At 38.5% G+C, this 15,334-nt stretch overlaps 1 protein-coding gene across 5 annotated transcripts in view; it reads left to right on the plus strand.

Annotated features, from left to right (window-relative positions):
- The first annotated feature begins 649 nt into the window (after window positions 1–649).
- The window catches only part of syne2b (spectrin repeat containing, nuclear envelope 2b), an 86,328-nt gene continuing 71,643 nt past the window's right edge, over window positions 650–15,334 (plus strand). For 4 of the 5 annotated variants that reach the window (XM_085343066.1, XM_085343069.1, XM_085343068.1 and 1 more), the window contains exons 1-3: window positions 650–797; window positions 6,882–7,006; window positions 15,240–15,301. In XM_085343066.1, the coding sequence (XP_085199192.1) occupies window positions 6,919–7,006; window positions 15,240–15,301 (150 nt within the window). In that variant the 5' untranslated portion in view covers window positions 650–797; window positions 6,882–6,918. The remainder of the gene's footprint in view (window positions 798–6,881; window positions 7,007–15,239; window positions 15,302–15,334) is intronic. The other variant, XM_085343067.1, reaches the window with a different exon arrangement.

A 15,334-nucleotide genomic window follows, 5' to 3' on the forward strand; every position in this document is an offset into this window, starting at 1 on the left:
GAAAATACTCAAAACATAAAGATCAGTAAACAAAACTGTAATACCAAACGAAGAACTTAACTTCTAAGGTGTGTATACTTACCATAAAAATGCATGAGGAAAATCACATTTTATCAGCTAGTAGATCACAAAGAGATCACGCAATATCACCATATCCCAGTACATCAGTGGAAAATGTGGTGTTTCTTACTCACTGAGCTGAATGTGAATATGTGAACAGTCAAATGTTCCTTTAAATAAAAAGAATGTTTCATTTTCATGTGTATTTCCATAAATTTTATTAAATAATTACTGGATCTGTGATGTATAATAAAAACTTATCATATCATTACCATACCATTAGTCTCCTATAGTGCTATATAGCTCGTATTTTGCTAGGTTTATGTAACTTTTAGCTCAAATATGTTCCTTCTTTCGTTTACACTGTATGGTCATGCATGGCTACACCTCAGAAAGGATCTGTCAGTTCTGCATGCGCATGAGCATATATGTACATGTTGAAGCCGGACCTTTAACCCAGGTGACAGCCATCAGAGCCAAACTGGAGGGAGGTGGGTGAGCTGAACCCTAGCTGGTTTCTATTTTTAGTGCCCCACAGAGTTTCCTACTTGGCCCCGGCATGGCTCTGACTTCTCGGGTGACAGTCCAGTGGAGCGCTGCAAACTTCCAGATCTGTCAAACAGTGCTTCAGGTTTCATTTCCACATACTACAACAGAACCAGATCTGCTCTCCCACATTGCAGTTCAATAGTCCCTGGACCTCCATCTTTACCCCAAAACACAACTTTTTACTGTATGTAAGTACAACCAACTTTTAACATTTTTTCTGTAAATCTCTATGAAATGTCGAAGAACCAGCTGTACGTGCAGCTGTAAAGAATGTGTTGACTACTGACTGCAGTTTAGGTGGTGAAGTTTACAAAATGCGGCTGTAATTGACCCTGAGTGTAATTAGTAATGGTATTGCTGTCACCCGATGCAATTCCTAAGTGTGTGTGAGGAGAGTGTCTTCTCATTATATTCTTCCTAAACCTGCAGACCCATGGCTTCTTATCTGCCTTATTAAAAAGTCCTCTAGTCTTCCTCAAGGACTCACTATATGTCTCAACTGATCTGATCTCAGTTCAGCTGTACACACATGTTCCTTGCTGCTATTTTTGGGATCCAACAGCTTCATAACAGTGACACTATCTCACATTCCTGCAGTGAGAGCCAGCTCACTTAGTAGCACTTATAGACAACAGTGATAGGACAAGTTAATGTACAGTGGTTGGGATTTCTTTTCTTACATTTGCATATATACATCTATATATCTTATTTATATAGATGTATATATATAAGCAGTTCTGAACTGTAGCCTGTCTAGTAACAATTCAATGCATCAGTTTAGTAAGAATAACGAATTCCTGTTGCTAACTAAAGTTATTCTATGTTTAAGTGACTGATGTAAAGTGAATATGTATCAACCCAGGACTGTTATGAGTTGCAGTTTATACATCATTTAAAGGCCTTATCACCCAGTTAGCAGATGTGACTTTTCTCAGTAGTTTGACTTGAAGGATTCTTTCAGACACAGTGTCTCTCTCAGTCATCACTTTAACTGAGCCACCTCTTCTTTGTACCTCATGTTTATCTGTCTATGTGTGAAAAATTGCCTGTTACCAAAGATCACTATAAGATTTGTATTTATACCAAGAATCACGCTATAAATTTGGACTGTTTGTTCTGTATTTAAGATATAAATCCAGAGATATTGCTTTTGGTTAGGATGCTTTTACAACAACGTTGTCATATAAATTCACATTTCCTTTCTGCTAAAACATGTGAGCAGCTCTAACTCAGCCCACTTGTAGGTGGTAGGATAACTGAAGTTGAGCTGAGAATCATTTTGTTAAGCACCCTGGATTAAAAATCCCTACAGTGGTATGTAGGGTAGTATAACATTTAGTTTTGTTTCTATAAAAAATCTGCAACCCTATTTCCTTCACTTCAACTTGAGCTATTTAGAAGAATAATTATGTGATACCATTTTTCTGCCCTAGCAGAACATTAATAAATAACAGGAGTTTTATGTTTTCCCTGTTAGCTTGTTAGAGTTCAGTGTGTTTGTTTTCCATTCCTTAGTGGAGTCATAGATAATGATACTCGATAGAAATCTTCTATCTAAGAGAAACTACCTTACTAACCTCATTCAATCAAGACCTCCGTGTTGTATGAACCTTGTGATACTGTGCATGCGTGTCAAAATATATTGCACTGTAGGTCCACCTTCAAGATATTTGCCCCATATTGTCATCAGTGGTGTGTTCTTAGTCGAATGAAAGCATAGATTACCTCTCCCCTTTTCTAACATCTGATCACCCAGGGTGTGTCTGTGAAAGCTCTGTGTGACAGGTTCGGCAACACTGTCGCTGTTGATTTGTTCCTTGGGCTCTCACAAAGAGCACAAAGACCTGCTGGAAAGCATTTAAAGAAATGCAGTGAGAGTAGGGTGTTGTTTCAGAGACAGTCACGGCATTTATACTGAGATAAAAGCTAGTGGCAGGGAGAGTTCCCTTTAGAGTCAAATCTCTAGTGAGGGAATGTGGAAGATGTGGTTTTCCCAGGTGTTTGTTTACAATTACTGTACAAACTGGATATCACTGATTTGTCTGTGGTTCATGTCAGTTTAGTTCCGTTCCAGCTTGTTGTGGTTAGTCAGAGCAGTACTGTCAGACTGACACAGAAGTAGGATCCTGGAGCCAGAGGAAGGTATTAGCCTTGCACACAGAAATGATTTTGTTTTGGTATCTTCATAGATTTTAATTTTCTTTCATTTAATTTATGCTAACTGAAGTCAGGTTTAACAGCTTCTTGTTTCTTGAATGGTAATTTTGTTTAGTCTTAACCAGTCCTTAGCTCATGGTTCAACTCTCACATCCAAGATATTTTCAGTTGGCATAAAGCTGTGGGAGCTGAAGGCTAACATTTTCTAGCATATATTGTCAATGACTAATCCATTATCCCTCAGCTTTAAAAATTAATATGAATACCTTGTAAATATATGGGGAATGTGTGCAGGGGTGACATGAAATCTGAACAAATTGGTACAGATTTTTTGAAAGATTTTGGTAAATATGGTCAATTTTTTTTTACTGTTTGAAAGTCTGGACACAGCGTGAAAACAGAGCGGAAGAAAGGCTTTCAGTGTAACACAGGCTTGTACAAACTCCAGTGACAAAATGATTCCGTTTCAGGTTTAGGTTATTTAATGTGTTACTTTCATCTGCACCACAGTCAAGAATACTTTTTGTTGCATTTTTTGTGCTTCCTCTGAGGTTGAAGACAGCCTCTTTTCTCAGTCCTGAATAGGGCACAGTTATCTGTAAGACAAAGTGCTCATTTTGCTCATTCATCAAATGAAGGATATTTTGCACGCTTTATCCTTAACTAAAACTATGTGTGGGATTTTTTTTTAATTTACTGATCGATACATGTTGGATACTCTAGCACAACATATACACTTACTACTGATACTTACTGCTTGTGTTTTTCTTGGGTAAAGCTTTTATTTAAGGTTGCACTTGTAAGTCTGACATGAATAAACTGGACTGTTAAATCACTTTTGTTGTGGCGCTCTGGGGAGACTTAATACCTCTCTACTACTTCATGCCCTTCAGCTTTCTCACAGACGGCCACTTTAACTAATTATGCGATTATTAATCTGGATAAATACATGCAACAAGCATGTAATGCCAGTGCTTTGGCTTTGTGATGTGACCCCTCCCTGTGCTTTTTCCACAGCACCGTGCAATGTGTTTTGCTGCCCTTTGTCTCATTGCTACAATTAGAGCTGAGCAGTGGGACTTGTGACTCTCTCTGATAATGTGCCTTTGCCCGCTATAGGCTTACCTCTTTACTCAGTAATGACAGCTAGTAAAATTCACTTTGTGATGCAACTTTAATGGATGGTGTGATTTGATTGCTTAACTATGAGTCATGCATGAGTGTAGCACTCTATTGTTGTTGCCCTGAAATCTCAATAGACATGTAAACAACTTCATGCATTTTGTATTTATTAGATCCAGACAGTGAAAAACACACAGCAGTAAAAGCTGTATTCCTTTCTTTTAAATTATGCCTGTGTAAGAAACCCCTGACATTTTCCCATTAGTTACTATCTCTTGTAATCTCTTGCAGTAAATATTTGTATATATTTTATATACCGCTCTCTCGGTCTCTCGCCTCCCTTGATCTATCATTTTGCAGCTGACACGAAGCCTTGGGATAGCTCAAATGCTGTGCTATAGCAGTCCACATATGCACACATGCTTGGCAGGGTAGCATTATCAGAGCATGGTTCTGTGGGGTCACATTAACAATGGATGTTAGTGGTTCAGTATGTTTTTAGAAACCGCATGTGCTGCTTGCTTCTTATTGCTTGTGCAGCTGCGAGTAACCTTGGGCAAATATTTGTTTAATGCTAGCTTGTCAAATGATTTAATTTGATGTTATTATCAGTTATGGTGCTTTAAATAGTTTACTGGTATTTTGCACTTGTCAGAATGTCAAGTAACCAGTAAGGAGTCATCTCATGCACTGACATCACAACAGCTTGTCAAGAGTATAAAAATACTTTTCTTGCTTTTTTGTTTTTATTAACTTTATCTGCACCGATATTCTCCAGTTACTAAGGATTTACTGGATTCAGCTTTAAATTAAATTCCTCAACACCCATATCTACTGCCAACACACTTTATAGCACTGGTAGTGTCATATTTGCAAATAGCCCTTTTAATAGAGTTTGTCAGAGCTCATGTGTTTCTGTGTACAACCAGAGTCTTCATTGACTTGATTAGTTTTTTTTAGGAATTAACCATAAGTTTGACTTCTTCTGGCTTGTTAAGGATTCATATTTGTTTGGCCATTAACGATTCTGGGAGGAAAACATGCCACATAGGAAGCAGCATACAAGAAATATTGCCAAGTGGCTCCAATGTTTCACGTTGCCAGTTTGAGTGAAATCACATTCTTCTGGCAACACATGCAGGTCACAGTACGTGAGCTCCTTGTATTTGAGCTGATCTGGCTCTGACACATCTGACATTTGCTCTGACATATTGGTGAGTGTTGGCACTATTTCACACTGTTGTATTTTAGTCTCGCTCACCTGTCCGCTCTCCTGGACCATCACGTCAGTCGTGTTTATCTGCAGAGAAAAACAATCAAATCAAAGGGCTTTTTTATTTTTCACTGCTTGATTTGTTTAGGCAGGCTACTCTGTAAAGATGTCTAAATGTCATACATTTCTCTCAGTCCGCTTGTTCATATCCTAGAGGGAGAATGAACAAGACAGAACACGGCCCAGCACTTCACGCTGCACTCAGTTTATACTGACAGTGTTTCATTGCACTTTAAAAGATGATAAACTCCTCTTTGACTGTATTTCAGACATGCTCACTGCCAGTCTGTTGGTCATAAAACAAATGTTTTGTGGACATACACAGCAGCAGACAGGAACAATATAATTCTGTTCACACAAACCTCCTGGCTGCACCATTATCATTATTTGTGTTGATGCAATGGCTATAATACTGGAAATAGTAATAATTATTATAATAACCAAGCTTAAATATATTGGCAAAATAATTTTACCACTAATTCATGTTTATTGGATACATGTATCCACATCCCAAAATATTAAAGGTCTGCTGTGTCTGAATGGGTTTGGGTGCATGCTCGTACACCAGTTACAGCACATTAATAATTAGCCTCAAGCAACAAGCAGCACACACGCTTTTGCTGAAACAGAAGCGCTTGAATGAACAGATGTTTGCGGGCCTGTTTATCTGAACATGACTGGAAATGATTGAGAACATCATTACAACCTCTCTATGGTGTACCCTGCCTCTTGCTGTATGGCAGCGGGGATAGCCTCCAGCCCATCTGCGATTATGTGCTGTATTAGCGATTGGATGGATGGAAGTTGAGTATCCACAGCAATCCAACAGATGTCCCGGGGTCTCATTTATAAAAGACTGCATTGTGAAACTCCACATGTTGTTCTCTGTCGAAATCATCCCTTTACCTTGAGATGTCTGCAGATTACTCAGGAGAGGTGGAGAGTCTTGCAAGATAGCTGATCAGTGGTCCTTTCTGTCATGTCCTATGGCAGCGGTGTTGCAATCACTATGTAGCACTACACGTGACAGAGTATTGGTATATTTGCAGCAATCAGACTGATTGAGACACAATTTATAACAACACACAGTTGTATCTTCCAACTTGGTCCATCCATCCACTTGTCCAGTTCAGGGTTGTGGGAGGGCTAAAGTCAGATGGACAGGGCGTACCCTGGTCAGACACTCATTCATACATATATTCAACAAGTAGTCAATTTAGAATCACCAGTTAACCTAACCCCACTAATAGCATGTCTTTGGACTGTGGGAGGAAGCCAGAGAGAACCCACACAGAAACAGGGAGAATAAGCCACTCCACTGGATTTGAACCCAGGACCTTCTTGCTGTGAGGCAACGGTGCTCTTTTACTTTTTAATGATTATTTGATCAGCCTTGCTTGTGTATTATAAATGACTCAATGGATTTACACCTAACTGAAAGGGACGAATCGTCCGACCTGCCCCATTCTGTTATAATTAACTGTTTCAACAAAAAGTGGCAACTGATACATAAGACTTAATTTTTTTATTGTTTATAAAGATTTTGGTCACATGTATATTAGATACAGAAACTTTTGGCTATAAAGGTAAGGTACACGCTTCCTCAGACTGGCACCAGCTGGAAAAAGTGTGATCTTTTAGTCTTAGATCTTTATAGTTTAGTCTTTAGTTCTTTTAGGCACTAATATTGATGCTTTTCTTTTTCCTCTGTATTTTTTAGAGCAGTGCCATGCTGCCGGGAGTCTGTGGATGAGAATATGTCGTCAGACTTCTACTCCAGAGATGCCTTGTTGGAGCAGGGGACCATCCCCCTGGATATTGACAATGTTCACATGCTGCTGCAGGGTCAGTCTCATTTCCAGTACAGATTACAGTGTAATGTTTCTGACTGAACAATGAAATATTTTCTACAAGAACACGAGTAAAGCGTTTTTCAAAAAAAAATCCTAGCTTTAGGCTGTTGGAACTACTGTGGTGCTTCTTACCTAAAATGAGTAAGTGCTCATTGTTTCTGGTCTGAGGTCATGCAAGAGTAAAAAGAAAAAAAAACCTCCTGATTTCAGTCACTGTGGCAACATAATAACTGTTTGGCCTCAGTCTCACTCAAGGGAGCAGTTTGATGACCTTGTCACAGTCAGTCCACTGTGGGCAACATCTTGTTTCACTTTTACCACTCTTTTTGAGGTCATGCTTGGTTTAATCTACGGAAAGTGATCCGCTGTTCACTTTGAGACATGAGTCATGTTGCAAAGAGTCTTCTGAAGGGAAAGAGCAGGAGGGTGGTGCAGGCATGCAATAAACACTGCGCGCACATCAACTCACTGTATCTCGGGGCATTCATGAATGTTTTAAGCAAAGTATTGCACTGAGACTGTCGTTACAAGTTGGTTTTCAATTGGTGAGCCACTTCATTTTAAAGTTTTTCATCTCTGGTTTATGATTTTAAAAAATGTAACAATGAGTCATCTGCTTGTGACGTAAGTTGTAGAATAAAAAAGAACAAAACACAAAAAAAGTTATTATATACATTTACCAATTTATGGTAGGAGGATGGGCCGAAGAACAAGTGAAGTGGCTGAGCTGGGAAATGTCTTATTTACAAATAAGGCACATAAAAATGTGTACTTCAAGCTTAGGTAGATGTTTTCTTTGTGTGATCAAAGCCTTATTTGCCCAACTGCATTCTGTGATATCTTAACAAATATTATAGAAGCTACCATAGCTGACCATTGTCTGACCTTTGCCAGTTTAGAAAACAAAAGTCCAGAGGTGAACTTGGCAAGTGACAGAGCATCATCATTTTTAATGTGAATTTATCAATGCTGCCTTGGACCTAACATTACGGGAACCATTAGCACCAGAGTTTGACTTCACCGGACTGTAAACCAATCAATTTAGGTTGCACTTAGTGTCCATTACCTTTGAATAACACAAACCTATTACCATGTGAAAACATTTTACAACATGAAATGAAAAACAGATAATTTCATGTACATATTTCAGATTTAAAAATCAGATAAAAAAAATTCCAAGAACAGAGTACCATTTTAGCTCGGTGGCTGGAGAGGAGTGCCCCAGGTTCAAGTCCAGCCTGTAGCTCTTTATTCCGTGTCTTTTCTCTCTGAGGTTGAGGTGGTTTGGGCATCTGAATAGGATGACTCTGGCGTATCTCCTAGAGGAGGTCTTTTGGAAATGTCCAAGGCAGGGAAACCCTGGAAGAGAGGAGCTGGGGGAGATGGGTGGGGAGAGGGATGCCTGCTTAGACTGACCCAGAATTATTAAGCATCCAAAGGTTTATCAAACATCACTTGCTGAGGAAGTCCTTATCTCCCATTCCATTGTCCTTGTCATGGCCCTGTGCATTGGACAGTCCCTGTTGTTTTGCCCTGTTTGTCTCCCTGTGTTGTCTTGCAGATTCCTGGTAGACGGGGTTTATCAATGCAACAGCGACCTCCTGGTCAGTCTTGTTTAAGAATTTAAGAACAGGCTATTTTAGCTCTGACCCCAGTGGCGTCTGTCTGATTAATGTGTCAGGTCCCTCAAACCAGCAAACTTGGGGGTTTATCCAGGATTTGAACCCAGGACCTCTTCCATCTCCTCTTCCATTTTCAATAATGCAATTGTAACTAGCTAGAATTTTCACCACACATATATGTAGCTATGCTTTATTTTCTACCTGACAGGTGCCAAAAATGCAGTTTGTGTATTTGGTGATATGTGAGCCGTTTGGGGATATTCCATTTACTGAAGAACCAAGACTTACTGACATTTGCTTGAGTGCTTAACAGGCGTGAGCATGAAAAAAGGATGTGTGTTGCGTTATGAGCATGCTGGCACGATTACAAGGTTACATATTGTGATTTTTTTGAGAGAGTATCTCCATGACATCAGCTGGAAGCAATGCTAGACTGCAGCACAAAAATTAATAGCCCACTTTAACCACACATCTGTCAAGACTTGCAAAACCATATTTGTTCTGTATAGTAATACATATCTAAAAAGACACTTGTTGTTCATATTTTTCCATAACTTTTCTTAATCTTTCTGTCCTTATTTCACCTTTTTTAATAGCCTCTCTCAGTCCTGATCCACCACTCTCCTTATTCTCTTTCTTGCAGCTTATATTTTTTAAAATGAGTGACTCTCAGATCTTTTTTCTCTACATCTTCCTTGACTCTTGATCTTTGGACTTTTCAACATGCTCATATGTGGTTCTTTCTCTGTACCTACCTCAGTTCTTTTGCCTCTCCTAACTTATTGGGTCCAATCTGACTTCATTCCTCACAGAGCTATTTTTAGCTCATTTGCTCCCCACATTTAGAACACTGTGTTTTTTTTAAGCCTTGTAAATGTTTTTCCAGTTATGTAGTTTCCAGCTGCTACACCATGTCCAGAAGGAATGATGTAAGCCCAACGCCCCCATGACAAGCCATCTTGTAAAATAAGAGTGTGAAAGTCATTTTTTGTGTATATTTGAAGGTGTAATGATAAAAGAATGTCACTAAAAATAGCTCAAGCTATGTGTGATTGTTGGGTGTATTCAACACTTGTTAACTGAGTCTGGGAGGATATTTTCTTGCATAGGGTGCAGGGACTTGAGCACGATGTGTTCTGCATCGTGGATATACCCACTGGCTGTTTTAGGGAGAACATGTGATGTCACTTTAAATACCTTTTTAATATGTTGTCGGTACAACATTAATCATCTTTTTATGCATTGCCAAATAGAATAGGGTGCAGTTTTGGGTTTATTTTGACATGCACATTTACACTATTGCTAACACCATATTTATGTCAATGAGTGACTCTTTTTTCTTTCGTTTTTGCTTAGCTGCACTGTGTAACCTACTGGCTAAATTTCAGTTACCTAACTGGGGTTGGGGTTGCATTAACTTAGTCTTCCAAAATTCGTCTTCCATTTTGCTTGGTTTGCTTGAATTTGAGTCAGGTTTTCCAGCCTGTGCAGCATAAAGTACTTAGGATGCTGCAGGAGAACTAGCTTGTTCCAGGTCGTGTTTGGGCAGGAATGAAATTTCGGTGAGTCACATTTAAAAGAGGTGGAGCCCAGCTAAACTCACCTGCATCCCTGCAGGCAAGAATTGTAGACGGTTTAAACAAGAATTGTTTTCAATAGGATTTCATATCATATTTCATATAATCTCTTCTGCTGCAGCAATGGGTGTGTTGAATGTTGAATCGGTTTGGTAAAGCATGTAAGGGAAAAATGCATTTGATTTAAACAGATGTTTAACATCAGAGTTTACTAATACTACTAGTACTACACTACCTGCTCAATCAGCATGACTTCTCACATTGTGGGTAAGTTGCTTTCATTTGTCTTTCTAGTAGTGAAGTTGATTGGTGTGGAATGAAAGTGACTGCAGAGTTTAGTGTGAAGACACTGTACTGTAGGCAGCGTTTGAATGTGGAACTCTTAAACCTAGTTTGACTGCTTATAGAAACTATACCAGGAGATTTACAGATATAGTCCAGTATCTGCAGAATATAAGAAACCAGTCTTGAGTAGGAAGTAAATAGTAACTCACCTATACAGTATGCATATGTATGTATTCAAATTCATATATAGGCTTCGCTCTCTTCTCAGGACTGGGGCAAGTTTTAGATCTTATAAAACCTACAGTAGTCTCGTTTTAGAAGAGCTACTGCTGTAGAATGTAATTACGCATTAAACACAAAACCGAAGCTTGGCTGCTATTCAGAGGTTAAACCTTTATTTAATGTCTGAGCAACATTGTACTTGTAGTAGCTGAAACTACAACAAAGCCATGAAGGCAGATGGCTAATGTTAACATCTTGAAAAGGCAAAAAAAAGAAAAGAAAATGAAAAAGAAAAAGTTTGCTGAGCTGAAACCGAAATAAGAAGCCAACCTGATGATTTTATGGTAGTTACTGCTAATTTTACTAGTTACTGTATATGTTAATTTTGGGGCGGTGATATTCTGTTGGTAACATTTTCTATCAGTGCTTTGCATTTGTACAGTTGCTGGTTATGAAAGCTGTCCAGAAGGCCTAAAATTAGCAATTTAGGAAGCAACCTTTCAAATCCCTTATTTGGAATGGCTTTTTAGCCTGAAGGACTGAAGTAACATCTGTGATAAACACATTTTCAAACGATAACTCTGACACTTTTGCTCCCTTTTTACATGTACTTAAAAAAATTGCCTTCCAGGTAAGGAAGGTTTGAAAGCCCATTTTAACTACATAAAAAACATTATAAACTATAAAGCATTTTCCTCACCTGTTATCTGGCAGCTGAAATAAAGCACAATTAATTCTTAACAAATTCATAACAAATTGCTCATAAAATCATGAAATATTTATAGGAAATCTTATTTTAAAAAAAAACTATTTACGTAATCCTTATTGTACTCTCCTGATGGTCTTGGTGGGTGTGGCAGCTTATCAGGCGCCATTGTTAAACCCCAGTCAAGTCCCTTAATTTAAATCAGAGACTTGTTTCATAAACTGACAACTGACTGATTATCCAGTATCCCTTTAGAAATGTCTGAAAAACTGCAGAAATGCACCACATTGTGCATTATGCAGTAGTCCTTAAAAACACTATTTGCCACATGCAGAGCAGATAGAGGAGGCCCTGCTCTCAGTAGTCAAAATTGCAGACACATTAACCCTGAGGGAACAAGAAGCTTTCGATTGAGGAAAGCACATGATAGCAGGCTCTTACAGCAGGAGAAAGCCCCTCCTCTAGGAGCAGTAATCAAGTTTGTCAGCCAGTCAAATACAATATACAGTGCTGTGAAAAGGTATTCCCCCTATTGCAGGCATTTTTATGACTGCAATAGGTTGAGAACCAGGCAACGCAGCATGTTGAAACTGATACCATAGGTGCATCTACTAAAACTCTCAGACAAGTTTGAATCTCAAGCTCAAAGGCAGAGGTCAAGTTTTCTTAAAATCTTGTAACTGCTAGCTGGGAAAGCTCAGCTAGCTAATTATCCACCAGGGAAATAAATACATCACTGTTGTCAAGTAAAACCCTTCATAAAGTTTCCGAAATGCTGTTTGTATGTGAAAATGTAAGACAAGGAACAATAGCAAGAAGACTGAATTAGCCAAATTTCAAAGTCTGAAGAGGTACAAAAACATCCATGTTAAACAGATAATGTGGTATGCTTTGGATCATGAGCTGTTCCTCTCATTCTCAATACTTTTGCCATCCTTCTGGTACAACTATGGTTTCATCTTTCACAGAACTGTGCCAAACCTTTTAAATGTTTTATGGCAAAGTCTAACGTGGCCTTCTTGGTCTTGACTGTATTCAGTGGTTTGCACCTTGCTCTAAATCCTCAACATTTCTCTTCATTAAGGTGTCCCTTGTAGACGTCCTCCTCTCATTTGGTTGTTCTTGATTGGATGTTGTGAAGCTGTTTAACCTTTAGTTGCCTTCTGTGGTCTTTGGGGCCTTTTGGTGTTGCTGAACTGGTCAGTGCATTGTTTCTTTCTGCCATTGTTTGTATATATTTCATTTTCTATATGTATAGGCATATAGGAAATAAATTATATTATAAAAACAATGCTTTTGTTTTTATTGGCCACATTTTGGAAATAATACTGGTTAATGGGGATGCATCCAAATATCATCTCACATTTGACCTCTGATCTCAATTTTATATTTCATATCTGCCTTTCTTTCAAGTTGACCCCCACAAACTGCACTACAAACTTCATAAAGTATGTTTAAAAAGAACAAAGAAAACAAAGGGAATTCATACAAAATATAATACTCTTCCGTTAAATGTAAATACTACTCAGTATTCTTAGATCACAGTATATGTGAGATTCTTGATTATGTTTTTAGGAATCCCCAAAAGTTTTTGCAACACATTTTGTGATGAGTCATTTTTCGAGGTTTGTGGCTTGTTCAGGCAACACACAAACCAAATACTTGTGTTTATAATACTGCCAAAAGTGTTCCCATAGCAATCTGGGTGTACCCTAAAGAAATAAACAGCTTTTAGGATGCAGCAGTCTTATAGTTGCAAATGCTTGTTAATTTCGCAATAGGTGAACTTCTAGAATCTACTGTTTAGATGAATTGCACACTGCTAATGTTTTTCATTCTGCTGAATAAAGCAGATTGTTTAAACCCCAAGGTTGGCTCAGATAAAACTGTTTAGGCTGCTATGCCCCCCCCTTTACGGTTATGTTGTTTCATGGGGGACCTTCAGTTGTGGTCAGATGTTTTCATACACTCATGATGGGCATGAATGTCATAAGTTTGATGCTTTGATTAATTTGATTTCTTTGAACTGCTGCTTTTCCATGGTGGAATGATTGTGCAGCATACATCTTTAATGACTGTAATGACAGCTTTAAATTTATTTTGTGTGTTTTTTGTTGAATCCACACAGGTTCACAGGAGTCTGTATACATACAGAGTCTGGAGTATACAAACAGCTCAAGTAATATTTGGATAAATGTCTCCTAGCAAGCTACACCTTAACCAGATCCTCTTGCTAGCCATAAACAGGCTTCTGGCATAATTCAGGCTAGATATCTGTCCGCTCTTCTTGGTAGAATTGGCAGGGTTCAATTAAATTGGTTGGTTTTCTGATATTGAACAGGTTTTCAAGCATAGTGCAGAAATGTTCAAGGTTGGGACCATTTCAAAAGTGTAATGTTAACCTGCTTTATCCATTCCAAAACCAGTTCTGATGTGTTTTTGCAATCAATGTCCTGCTGTCACTGCCCAGTTGTCTTCAAGTTTCAACTGTTTCGCTATTGATATGAGGTGAAACAAAAGGCTTTGGAGGTAGGCCTCTCATCATGCAATTGATTGTGTGCAATGTACCAGAACCAGCTGGTTCTGGTACATTGGGCAGCTCTAAATTTCAGTCAAACTTGACGGTGTTGATTTTAAAACAGGGCTTTCTTTCTTGGTCAACACCTTCTCAGTTTATGGTGATATAAAACTTGCCTTCACTGTCACAGGAATACTGAAGTTCTAGCACTTTCCACTTCATGGCAGGCTTAAGCCTTAATGGGTCTTGGGTTGTTTCTGAAAATCCTAACTAATTTCCTCTTACCTGAGAATGACTGTTTGGGTCTTGTGAGTTAAGCTCTTTGTAGTTGTTTAGAAATGGCACCATCATACTTCTGGAATAGTGGAAAGCCCCAACCTCAACTGTATTGAAAATTTATGCACTATGCTTAAAAGCCTGTTCCACATCAGGAACTCAACCATTTTAAATAACATGCCAGTTCTGCTAAGAATCAGTTATGTCAGAATCTTGTTGATGGTAACCAAACATTTGCAATCTAGGTGTAAATGTAACCAATTATTAGTGTTGTTATCTGAATATTTGTGACCCTGCATGGACCCGGTGGGGAAAATCCAAAACAAATTCAAGCTTGTGCACGCAATTCATGGTTTATAAAAGTCAATAAAGATGTATGATGTACAGTCATTCCACCATGGAAAAAGAACAATTCAAACAAAATCATTAAAAGCTCAAAGTTACCATGACATTCATGTCCATGATGAGGTGATGAAAACATTTGACCACAACATGAACTATGTATGATACGTTTGTGTAACACTGAATTACTTGTTACAAACTGGAGAAAAAGAGATACAGTGTGTTAATTAGTGAGACTTAGAGTGCTCTAAAGGATTATAGCTGAGAAGATACCATGTCCTTCAGTTTCACTTGGATGCTAAGCATAGGCTTCTCGTTGCACCTACTTATTTTCTATGCAGATTTGACTAATCTCCTTCAAGACAACAACTAACTGTCTGTCTATAAACCTGTGGTCATGGCTTGAAGAAACCTATAGTAAACAACACAATATAGATCCTGGAGTTTTCAAAAAACTTTCTTTTGAAAAGCCTTAAACTTTCTTTCTACCTGACCCATGCTCTCTTAACCAAAGAGACCTATAATATTAGCAGTCCAAGGAACTGTGCCAACTCTCATTTTCTCTCAGTCTAAACAGTTCGTGGGGAGCATTATGGCTCCCTTTCCCAAGATATGATGCTTTTGTGATTTGTTGTTTAAATGTCTAAGTTAATGCAGTGATTCTTCCTTTCCTACAGTGGAACAAGAACAGATTCAGAAGAGGACCTTCACCAACTGGGTCAATGCTCAGCTGGCAAAGGTGAGGCCTAAATGTGTGAACAGTATGTGTGAA

Source organism: Diplotaxodon limnothrissa, linkage group LG19 (assembly GCF_057381915.1).
Source record: "Diplotaxodon limnothrissa isolate DT_005_m linkage group LG19, D_limnothrissa_male_GT1.1, whole genome shotgun sequence".
Taxonomy (NCBI): domain Eukaryota; kingdom Metazoa; phylum Chordata; class Actinopteri; order Cichliformes; family Cichlidae; genus Diplotaxodon; species Diplotaxodon limnothrissa.